General features: G+C 39.9%; 1 protein-coding gene across 2 annotated transcripts in view; it reads right to left on the bottom strand.

Moving 5' to 3' along the window:
* The window catches only part of GLT1D1 (glycosyltransferase 1 domain containing 1), a 112513-nt gene that overhangs the window by 53910 nt on the left and 45912 nt on the right, over nt 1–12691 (bottom strand). For both annotated transcript variants that reach the window (XM_061140863.1, XM_061140864.1), the window contains 2 exons: nt 10925–10961; nt 8267–8323 (listed from right to left, as the gene is read on the bottom strand). In XM_061140863.1, the coding sequence (XP_060996846.1) occupies nt 8267–8323; nt 10925–10961 (94 nt within the window). The remainder of the gene's footprint in view (nt 1–8266; nt 8324–10924; nt 10962–12691) is intronic.

Raw genomic sequence — 12691 nt, 5'->3', positions numbered from 1 at the left:
GAAAAGGACATTAGAACAGGATCAAACAAAGAACCAAATGCTTTGTCTTATTTTAGGAATTTTTAAAAAACAAATTTTAAATTAAATGCAGAGACAGCACCTGGGTTTGAGAGCTTATGTGCATTTTTCAGATATACCAATATCATTTTCAGGAAATGAAGTTCAAAAATCCTGATCAAACAACCAAGGTCTCAGGCCCACCTTGGGAATGGATCAATCTGGAGTAATTCCATTTCAGCCTCTCCTGGGGAAATGTACTATGCTCATTCTCAGATTTTAAAAAGAACAAAACAGACTTGCCTGTAGAGGCTTGGAGGTCGGGCACAGACCCACCTAAACATTTTTAGTGGATTTCATCTTCCCATTTTAACCCAAAACTTATTTTTCTTCTCTTGACTTTTCTCCTAAGATCCAGGTTTCACATGAACCAAGGTTTGAACTCATCCTTTAAACACCCATTTACGTGCCTTTCCGATATTACCATTTCCTGGAGAATGGTATTTTTATCTTCTAAACAAAATGTGTCATTTTCATGGTCTGACACCACATCGGTCGTGACAGACTAAGTACCACACTCCAAGTTTGTTCTAGAATAGAAACCCAATCCTCCTTAAAGTCACTTTCTTTGCTGCTTTCTATTCCAGCAGCGCTTGTTTTGTTGGTTTTTTTGTGTGTTATTATAAGGAGAAAAAAAATTCAAGAACTTCTGCTGAGTGATCAGACTTAGTGAATGTTAAGTTGAAAAATCTGTTTTGGGGGTCTGTGAATGCCGAAAGAGATCTAATAACAGGAATGCTCCATCTGAAAAAGTGATTTTTCCTCAGATCAGCCCGAGGAAGGAAAATATGACCATCTGAGCTGGCATATTAGAGTATCCATATAGGAATATGGAGTTTTAAAGGAGAGAGAAAATCAAATAAACAATGAAAATAAAAATAAAGTGAGAATTTAAAGCCCAAGAAGGTGTAGCCAGGTCAAGTTTAAGTTTTCACAGTTTCAGGATGGATGGCCTTCGAGGCACCATTACTCTACATGCATTAGTTACTGGTATTTAGAAACAAAAATTAGAACTTCCCCCATGATCCAGTGCTTAAGACTGCACACCCAGTACAGAGGGGCCTGGGTTCAATCCCTAGTCAAAGAACTAGATCCCACATGCTGCAACTAAGCCGCATGGTGCAACCAAGATCGAAGATCCCACATGCCACATCTAAGACCTGGTGCAGCCAAACAAAAATAAAAATAAAAGCAAAAATCATGGATGATGGAACCATAACAACATTTAAGACATGCCTGAAAACTCAAAGACCAGGTCACTAACTTGATGTCTAAACACATACCTCTGGATCAGAAGTGCTATTGTGACTGTCACGTGAAAAATTATAACAATGCCACTTAGTGCATTTTTGGGCTTTCCTGGTGGCTCAGACAGTAAAGAATCCGACTGTAATTCAGGAGACCTGGTTTTGATCCCTGGGTTGGGAAGATCACTAGAGAAGGGCATGGCGACCCACACCAGTATTCTTGCCTGGAGAATCCCATGGACAGAGAAGCCTGGGGGGCTACAGTCCATGGGGGTAGCAGAGTTGGACACAACTAAGCGACTAGCATTTCACTTTCTTTAGTACCTTTAATCTATTTTATTCTCTATTTGTTCCTAGTTGACCTGTTTGAACATGGAATCTGGTTGGCATATAACTGATTTAATGTTTTAAACCAAGGAGATTTAGAAATATAACTGAACATTCTCAGCAAACCTAAGGTGTACCTTAAAGGAGAATGCATCCTGAAATTGACATCAGATGTTTAAGAAGGTGACTATAAACCCTGGGGATTAATCAGCTATCTGCCTGTTTATACCAAGTATTCATTGAGACCCTTCCCAACCCACCCATACTGAGTGAAGTAAGTCAGAGAAGGAGAAATACGATATCCTGTATGTAAGGAATCTGAAAAGAAATGGCACAAATGAACTTATTTACAAAAAAGAAAGAGACTCACGGACTTAGTGAAGAAACTTGTGGTTGCCAGCAGGGAAGAATGGGAGGAAGAGATCGAGAGTTTGGGATGGACATGTACACACTGCTATATTCAAAATGGATAACCAACAAGGACCTACTGTATAGCACAGGAAACTCTGCTCAATGTTATATGTCAGCCTGGATGAGAGGGGGGGTTTGGGGGAGAATGGATACATGGATATGTATGGCTGAGTCCTTTAGGTGTCCACCTGAAACTATCACAACATTGTTAATCAGTTACATAGAATAAAGAGTTAAAAAAAAAACAAACCCTTGATTTCAAGGTTAATAATTCATAGCAATCCAGAAGATGAGTAACTGATCACTAACAGTCTTCATTGAATTCATTACAACCTGTTTTCAATGGCAGCACTGCACCGCATACGGGATCTTAGTTCCCCGACCAGGAATCAAACCCACGTCCCCTGCAGTGGAAGTGTAGCGCCCTCATCATCGGACACCAGAGAAGTCCCTCTCTGTAACTTCTGTTTTCACTGTCTCAGGGTGGAAGTGACAAAGCACAATCACAGATGTCGAATTCTCCAGAGGACAGCGTTAACACAGAAGATGGGTGAGAAAGATGGTCCATCTCTGGAGTCTGAACTCCAGAACTGACAAAGATGAATGACCATACAAATGAGAACAGACACCTGATCATAAAACCCAGAGTCGCTGCTGAATTCTCCATCTTGTCCTTAAGCCATTATCCAACAGTCAGCTCCCGAAGCCACAACCGCAGCTCCCCTAAGCCCATCTATTCTGAATACATTTACAGCTTCTAATTGCACACATTAAGAATGGACTGCAGCCGAGCAGGTCTCCAGAGGGAATGTTGTCTAAGGAGTATTTAAAATCTCCTGGCTGTTCCGTTAATCACCCAACAGTAAGACCGATGAAACAAGCAAACATCAGGCTACAGAACTGGATGACAAATCACCCTCTTTTTGGAAATTATGAATCTTAGTTACCCCGCAACAATGCCCTGTGATATATAGATGATGGAATAACCTACAGCAGGCGATATAAAACAGGCCCCCAGGTTCTGAATAATGGCTTACACTTCCTGACATGATAAAGCAATCCGACCACATGGGTTCATTTGTAATGCTGACAACAGCTCTGCCATTGTAGCGGAGATTGATGTAAAACACTTGGAAAATTATTTCTCATCAAATGCTTGAAAATTTCTTCTTTTCAAGGGAATGGAATGGAGTACGTGGTGGAGGTTCTGTTTGAAGTTTCTGGAGCAAAAAGAGGCCCGGGGTGTCTTCCTGTTTGCTGCGGGTAGGGCACTGATTTTGCATTTTCACGCTCTGACATTTACAGGAGGACCTGCAACTTCAGCTCCCTCTAAAGATACCCTTGCATTGTTGTCTTTAAAGAGAAGCATTTCAGGTTAAAAGAGATGAATCCTTAGGCTTCAAATTGCATTTCCTGAGATAATTCTTTTTTCTTTTTTAATTTTGTGGCTGCCTCGGGTCTTGGTTGCAAAACACCGGCTTCTCTAGTTGTGGCACATGGGCTTAGCTGCCCTGTGGCAGGTGGGATCTTAGTTCCCTGACCAGGCATTGAACCCATGTCTCCTGCATTGGAAGGTGGATTCTTCACCATTAGACCACCAGGGAAGTCCTTGCTGAGATTATTATAGCTATTCTAGCACCTTCACCAGAATTACTGGGCTGATCAGCCTGAAAGGCAGTTATAATCCCAAGCAGTTTACACTTATGGGCTTCATCTGTGGACAACTTAACTTTCTACACTTAAAGACACTGTACAATAAAATTTTGCTTAAACACCATGATTATGCTTGGATCATACCAGGCACAGAAAATACAGCGGCACCACACGTAGGGAAAATGGAACCCTCCAAGCGTCACTGATGGACACGCACCCTGACGGCATCTCTATGAAATCTCTGGTTAAATGCATAGTCTAATCCAGCAATTCTTTCTCTAGGAATTGCTCCTAGGAAAAGATTTGGGCAGACAAATGAAGATTAAAATCCTAGCACTTTCATCACTGCATATCAAAAAGGTTTTAAAAAATCTAAATGCCCCGGACTTCCCTGGTGGTACAGTAGTTGCCTGCCAATGCAGGGGACATGGGTTCTATCTCTGGTCTGAGAACGTTCCACATGCTGTGGAACAACTAAAGCCCATGTAAAACTGTTAAGCCCACACTCTAGAGCCTATGTGCTGAAACTACTGAAGCCTGTGTGCCTACAGACTGTGCTCCACAACAAGAGAAATCACCGCAACAAGAGGCTCGTGCACCACAATGAAGAGTAGCCCCGGTCACTGCAACTAGGGAAAGCCCTCGTGCAGCAACAAAGACCCAGGGCAACCAAAAATAAAAATAATAAATTATTTAATAAATAAATAATAACAATCTAAATGTCCAACAAAAAGGATTGTTTGGATACATTTATAGTATTTTAAATACAGTAAAGGAATTAAGAACATGATGCAATTAGAATCAATAAATAATAAGATTTCAAGATACAATGCCAATGTGCAAAAAACAAATGTACTTCTATATACTAGCAACAACTAAAATTCAAAACTGAAATAAAAAAAAAATCTTCATAATACATCAAAAATAATAATTTCCTTACAAATATTTTTAAAAGACATGAAAGATCTGTACAAACCATTATGATGATAAATAAGACCCAAGCAAATGGACAGATATATCATGTTCAGAGATTTTAAGACAAATTATTGCTAAGATATCAAATCTTTCTAAAATGATCTATTAAAAAAATGATCTATAGATTCAGTGCAACAACATTTTATAGAAACTTACAAGATGACTCTAAAATTTTTATATGGGTATGCAAAAAACCTAGAAGAGCTAAAACAAGTCTGAAACACAAGTCATAGGCTAACACTGCCTGATTTCTAGACGTACCATAAATCTATAGCAACAGGACAGCATGATACTGACATAAGAGTGGGTATATACAGATACATTGGAGAAGAGAATGGCAACCCACTCCAGTATTTTGCCTGGAGAATTCCAGTGACGGAAGAGTCTGGTGGGCTACAGTCCATGGGGTCGCAAAGAGTCGGAGACAACTGAGCGACTAACAACAACATACAGGTACATAAAAGGAACACATACAGTAAACTGATTCTCAGCAAAGGGACTAGAGTAATTCGTTGAAAAGCATTTTCAGTGATATTGGAATTTATGGGAAAAAAATGAATTTCAATCCCTGTCTCCTACCACAACACAAAAATTAATTTCAGAAGGATTACAATCCTAATGGAAAAGCTAAGGCTTCTGGAGCAGAAAATTAGGAAAATATTTTTTTGACCTTAGGGTAAGCAGATGTCTTAGGTAGGACTCCAAAAGACTAACCATTAAAGAAAAAACTGGTAAGCTAGACTTCAACAAAATTTAAAACCTCTGCTCTTCGAAAGACATGGTTAAAAACATAAAAAGGTAAACCAGAGAATGAAAGAAAATATTCACAATCTATGTATCTGACAGAAAGCTTGTACTCATGTGCTTCCGTTGTGGTCCAATGGTTAAGAAATTACCTGTCAATGCAGGGGATGTGGGTTCAACCCCTAGTCCGGGAAGATTCTACGAGCTGCAGAGCAACTAAGCCCACGTGCCACAACTACTGAGCCTACACACCCAGAGCCTGTGCTCCACAACAAGAGAAGCCACCACAATGAGAAGCCTGCTCACTGCAACTACAGTAGTCCCCACTTGCTGCAACTAGAGAAAGCCCCCTTCCAGCAACCAAGACCCAGCACAACCAAAAAGAAAAACAGACAAATCTGTCAACATTAAAAAAAAGAGAGAGAGCAAGCTTTTACCAGAACAACAACGACAACAAATAAATTAAAAAACTATCTGCAGATCGATATTAAAAGACAACACGCTAAAAAATTTGGACAAAAGTCTTGGCTAGACATCTCACCAAAGAAGACACATGAATGGCCAACACCATAGTCAGATACCAATTCATTATCACCCAGGATAACTACAGTTGAATAGTCTGAAAACACCAGTTGTTGGCAAGGATGTGCCATAACTAGATCTCTCACCAGTGTCTGTGGAAGTGTAAAATAGTTTTCAAAGTGTGAAGTATGAAACACTTTCAAAAAGTGTTTGACTGTTCTTTTATAAAGTTAAGCATGTATCCACCCTATACTCAAGCTATTGAGCTTACAGGCTTTATCCAAGAGAAATCCCAACAAAGCTCACCAGATTTCTTGTACAAACACGTGGACAGTGGTTTTATTTATAACAGCTAAAAATGGAAAACAACCCAAAGTGAAAGAAAGTGAAAATCACTCAGTCATGTCCGACTTTTTGAGACCCCATGACTAGAATTTAATTTAGTATTTAATTTAATTTAGTTCTCTAGGCCAGAATACTGGAGTGGATAGACTTCCCCTTCTCCAAGGGATCTTCCCAACCCAGGGGTCAAACGCAGGTCTCCTGCATTGCAGGTGGATTCTTGACCAGCTAAGCCACAAAAGAAGCCCAAGAATACTGGAGTGGGTAGTCTATCCCTTTTCCAGGGGATCTTCCTGACCCAGGAATCAAACCAGGGTCCCCTGCATTGCAGGTGGATTCTTTACCAACTGAGCTATCAGGGAAGCCCACCCAAAAGTCCATCAATAGGAGAATGGAGAAACATACTGTGACATATCCATACAATGGACAGTGGAATACGACTCAACAATAAAAAAGGAAGAGCTACAGATACATCATCCTACAAGATGGATGAATCTCAAAAACATTTTGTTGAGCAAGAAAGATGCCAGACATGAACACCAAGATGAAGTTTAAGGCTAGGTAAAACTAACTGAGAATGATAGAAACTGGAATAGAGTCCCTTACAGAAGAATGGGAATTAAAATATGGAAAAGCATAAGAGGGAACATTCTTGAGTCATGGAATGGTGATCTGTCTGGATTAGGGTATGTATACATTTGTCAGCAATCATCTAATTCCAAATGAGAAGTCTATATCTCATTCCATGTAAATATTAGTTTAGTTCAGAAATTTTTAAAAAAGAGTAAGTTAGAGCATATTGTTATTAACATAATGAATACAGCATGTTAGAGCAGTAAATATAGCTTGACTGCACTTTTGTCTTTAAAAATCATTATATATACGGTTATTTGTACACATGTATTATTTAAACATTAAAATACAAAACCATATCTATGTTGTATATAATTCATATATTATCAATACAATATAAATGCTGCTGCTAAGTCACTTCAGTCGTGTCCGACTCTGTGATATAATCACAGAGATATAATCACACATAATTATGTATGTATAATAAAGATCACATATTTATATATTTAATATATGATGATAATATCATCATAATGTATATGATGATATTAATACATTGATATATATTAATGTATTAAAATATATAATACATTAATACAGCTATAACATTGATATTGAGGAGGGCATGGCAACCCACTCCAGTATTCTTGCCCGGAGAATCCCATGGATTAAGGAGCCTGGAGGACTACAGCTCATAGGGTTGCAAAGAGACAGACATCACTGAAGCAACTTAGGACACAGCACACAGATCACAATATTGGTATTATACATAAATTTATGAAAAGCATTAATATATATATATAAAACTGTTGAGAAAGATATATCAATATTTGGCAGAAAATAACAAAATTCTGTAAAGCAATTATCCTTCAGTTGAAAAATAAATAAATTTTTTAAAAAGATAAAACAGTAATAGCCTCCAACTAATAAAAAAAAAGAAAGAAATAAAATAAAAAAGATAAAACACTAATATTTCCTTTTGGGTGCTGAGATTTCAAGTGGTTTAAAATTTTGTTTCTCAAGCTGATATTCTTTTCAAAAATTTTTTGTCGCGGTGACTTACTGTGTGTGTAGCTAATAAAGACACATCAAATGAACACAGGAGGTCAGCATCCTTAATAAGAACAGCTGTCACATGATACTAAACCTCTGAGGGGTTGTCCCAAGAGCAGCATCAGAAAGGCTGGTGTTATTCTTCCTCTTGGATTCCATCTGCATCCCCAGGTTCATGGGGATGAGACCACTGATGTGGAGAAACAAAGCTTGTTCTAACTGTGCCTTGCCCCTTCCCACTGTTTCACCCAGTTTCTTTGACCCTGACAGCTCCTTCTTCAAAACCACGTGAACCGAGCAAGAAACTGACGCATTGACAAGATGCACGTGTCAAAGTCCTACCGGAAGGTCTCATCTCTTACCTGAACACTGAAGAAAAGTATTCCAGTTAAAGGCGGTGTTTGGCACTGTTGCGATTCCTGGGTCAAAGGAAAGAGGACAGAAGAAAGTTCATGTTGTTGAAACACAGCCAGTTATTTTACGTTGACATTTTAAAAAACTGTCACACTCAGCTCTCATACAGAATTAAAGCTCCGAGAGCTTCACTGAATTCCCACTGATTTCTCCAAGCCCCTGAGGTTTAAAATGAGCCTCTGAGGGACTTCCCTGGTGGTTGGGACTCCATGCTTCCACTGCAGGGGGCACAGGTTTGATCCCTGTTAGGGGAACTAAGATCCCGCATGCTACGTGGTGTGGCCAAAAAAAAAAAAAAAAATTAAATTAAATTAAAAGTAAGATAAAATGAGTCCACAGCTCCCAAGGAGAAAAGATACATCGCTTTCAACCCTACCATCCATTCCTGGGTCAAACTGTCTCTAGAACACAGAAAGCTTGAGTTCCTAAAAACATTCACTTAGGTAACAAGTATCCAAACCACTACCAACTAAACTCTAAAAGAAATTATGGGGGCTTCCCTGGTGGCTCAGTGGTGGACCATCTGTATGCCAATGCAGGAGCCATGGGTTCAATCCCTGGTCCAAGAAGATCCCACACACCATGGAGCAACTAAGCCCATGTGCCACATCTATTGAGCTTGTGCTCTAGAGCCCAGGAGCTGCAACTACTGAAGCCCTCTTGCCCTAAAGCCCGTGCTCCAAAACAAGAGAAGCTACCACAATGGGAACCCCACGCAATGCAACTAGAGAGTAGCCCCCACTTGCTCTAACTGGAGAAAAGACTTCACAGCAGCAAAGACCCAGCACAGCCAAAAATAAATAAATAAAACTGTATTTTAAAAAAATTACACAGAAATTATATCTGTATTTAAAATTCCTCATCTCATCCCTCTAAATCATACATGACTGTCTGCTAGCTGTGTCACTTCTTCAGACAGATTTTCGTTTAAAATGCTCTGAAAAAATGTCGTTACCATCTTTCTAAATTCCATATATATGTGTTAGTATGCTGTAATGTTCTTTATCTTTCTGGCTTACTTCACTCTGTATAATGGGCTCCAGTTTCATCCATCTCATTAGAACTGGTTCAAATGAATTCTTTTTAACGGCTGAGTAATATTCCATGGTGTATATGTACCACAGCTTCCTTATCCATTCATCTGTTGATGGGCATCTAGGTTGCTTCCATGTCCTGGCTATTATAAACAGTGCTGCGATGAACATTGGTGTGCACATGTCTCTTTCAGATCTGGTTTCCTCGGTGTGTATGCCCAGAAGTGGTATTGCTGGGTCATATGGCAGTTCTATTTCCAGTTTTTTAAGAAATCTCCACACTGTTCTCCATAGCGGCTGTACTAGTTTGCATTCCCACCAACAGTGTAAAAATGAACACTAAAATGTTTGAAAATCCAGAGGCAACATTTAACAACTTATCTTGAGAGTAGAAAAGATTTAAAAATGTATGGAGTATAAATGACGTCATCGAACCACCTCTCCAAGACACCTCTAAGCTGGCCATTCACACTGACTAAACAAACAGTAGCTAGTTAAGGGGTGCCCACCCCAAGCTGGCCCTGGCACAGAATCTGGGTGGGTATGTTCCATGCCCTCCTGGAAACCCTTAAGCCCTGTTAAGCAGGTTGATTCCTCCAGTTTATCCGGCTGGAAACCGAGGTCCACTGAGGTTAATCGGATCCAAAATGACTCAGTGAGTAGGTGTTAGAGGCTGCGTCCAAACCCACGTGGCACACCAAAGCCCATGTGTTTGCACCACTGTCTTCTGTGGCTATAAACCAGGGGCCATGGAGGAGGAGTGGGAGGTTCAACTCCAGACCTGCCCTGACACTGACACACTCCTTTTATACACACTGAGTCAGCGCATCATTTTTAAATGGGGGCTCCGAGAAAAAGTGTATTTGATGAGTGATTCTGCTGCTGAAATCATCCCTTTCACCACTACTGCGTTTATACCATGACAATGAGATGTGTAACTCTGGAAGAAGATGAAGGACAGGAAAGCCTGGCATGCTGCAGGCCATGGGGTCACAAAGAGTCGGCCAGGACCTAGCGAATGAATGACAACAACAATAACACCAATGTGATGTGTATAATGTGGAATTGAACTTGTGACCCTGGGCTCAGCTTTAGTTCTAATCTCAGCTTGGACTAAACTGTGTTCTTCCTGGAACTATTGATTCCCTGATTTCTATTGTGTGGGTCAGTGTTTTACTAGGTGTGTTTAGGAGATCCTGAGGGTCTCAGGAGCGGATGTCAGAAATCACAACCAGGGCAGGACCCTGGGGAGAGCAGGAAGAGTTGGAATGGAGGCAGAGGGTTCCAGGGCCCCCATCTCAACTCAACTTATATGGAGAAGCTCATCCTTTTCCTTTTGTAAACATATCACTGATAGAGTATTTGTACTCTATTAAGTGATCTGAGATCTGCATTTTAAATTATTCTTTTATAAGGTTCTCCTTTTTTATCTTAATGATAAAAATAATAAAAACGTACCCATTTTACTATTTTCAAGTAAATCCCAGACATCATATTATTCCATTTCAGTGCATGTCTCTAAAAGATAAAAGACTTTTTTTTTTTCAAATATATATATTTTAAATTTCTTACCTTGACTCTGGACATAGATCTTATCCTTAGCATGCGGCTTTTGAAAAGGGGAGAAAGAAAAAGTAAATTTGATAATCCATTCCCATTGTTTCTTAGAAATAAAATGAAAGTCATAAAAATATCCTCTTGGAAAACATCAAAAAGAATCATCTACACAGCTGCTCATAGACTAGTTACTTTATAAGAGCAAAGAGTTACCTCTATTTTTAATGGGGGTTAGCCCATTAAAAAATGCAGCATTTCTAAGATAAGAAGCACAAAGATGTCCCTTAAATCAAGCATTATGCAATATTACAAATATCTGTAATATAGTTGCTATGTTAGTCGAAAAGTCATAAAGCTCAGACAGAAAACACGCCAGGGACAAAGCCTATCAAGTGCACATCAGGAGCTGAGGCTGAAGGTCGAAGTTTTTTTTGGGAAATGTGGTTTGACGATACAAGTCCTTGAATAAGAGGGAGTACATTCCCCACCTCTGGAGAAGAAAGGAGGAAGGGGCAGAAGAGAAGGAGGAGGAGGAAGTGAGAAGGAGAAGAAGACAAAGATGGAGGAGAAGATGGAGATGGAGGAAGAGATGGAGGAAGGGTACCAAATACGTTGAGAAACAGGAGGACAGGCATCAGGGGACAGATTCTTCCAGGAGGTGAATGGACTGGTCTGAAGGACCCTGTAAAGCATCTCCCCCAAATCCTCTTTGACATCAAGGTGATACTTGCATGATAACCTAAATATGGGTCCCCAGAGATAAACTCACTACTCCTGGTGATGTTTTCTGGTGGAACTTCACAAAACTGCTAGAGAAAAAGAATCCATTTCTCAAGCTCATATTGATACAGTGACATAAATATTTTTAAAATCAGGGTTAGACCCCCAAGACAGAAGTTGCAGGAGCCGAGTGAGAAATCCTCTTGTAAAGGACAGCAGGGTCAAGTAGGTTCCGATGGGTGTTTCTCGTAAGTAGCCAAAGAAATAGTCACCTGGATGAGAAAGTCTTAGAAGGTGCACTTTTTGGCCAGGAGGCCTAAATATCAGCTCCATGCATGAAATGACTAAACTAGGTAAAGAGTGGCCATCCCAGAAGTTGTCCGCTACCCTGAGCTCTGAATGTGTGTGTGTGTGTGTGGGTGTATGTGTGTGTGTGTGGCGGTGGGGTGCTCTGAGTGGTCCTTAAGGTGACCTGGAGACCATGTACGGCATGTGATCTGCTGATCCACTGTGACCTTCATCCTCAAATCAGTTTTATGTTTTAGGAAACAAATCCAAGGTGAGGCAGTCCCAAGAAGGGAGAGATCGATGAGGAGAAGTAGAAGTTACCCTGCCCTGTCCCTGCTGGACGGGAAGTCTCTGGCAGAGGCACCTTCCAGCCATGCTAGGACAACGGCTGATCAGAAGTTGGTACAGGGAGACCAGTCTCATTTCGCTTTTCACCTTAGCATGACATGTTACATTTAACCATCAGAGGCATCTGAGACCTCTGAAAGTCTTGTGTATCCTTCTCAATTCATCATAGAGGAGAGGCATCCTTTAAAACAAACAAACAAAAAAAACCCTTAAAATAGCAAGCCTTCAAAAAACCAAAAAGAAAAAAAAAAGTTTCAAAAACCTCTACTAGTTAAAAAAGATGTTAACTTAAATGGGGAAAAAAATGTATAATAGTAACCACTTGATGTCAGAATTTAGCTCAGAGCCCTAAAACATTCCTTTTTGTTTAATTATAATTTCATTAGAAAACTGAAGAAAATTGTATTGGAATGCAGTACAGGCTTA

This window comes from Dama dama, chromosome 5 (assembly GCF_033118175.1).
Source record: "Dama dama isolate Ldn47 chromosome 5, ASM3311817v1, whole genome shotgun sequence".
NCBI classification, from domain to species: Eukaryota; Metazoa; Chordata; class Mammalia; order Artiodactyla; family Cervidae; genus Dama; species Dama dama.
The sequence above is the reverse complement of the archived record's forward strand: the minus strand, read 5'-3'. Positions and strand labels throughout refer to the sequence as shown.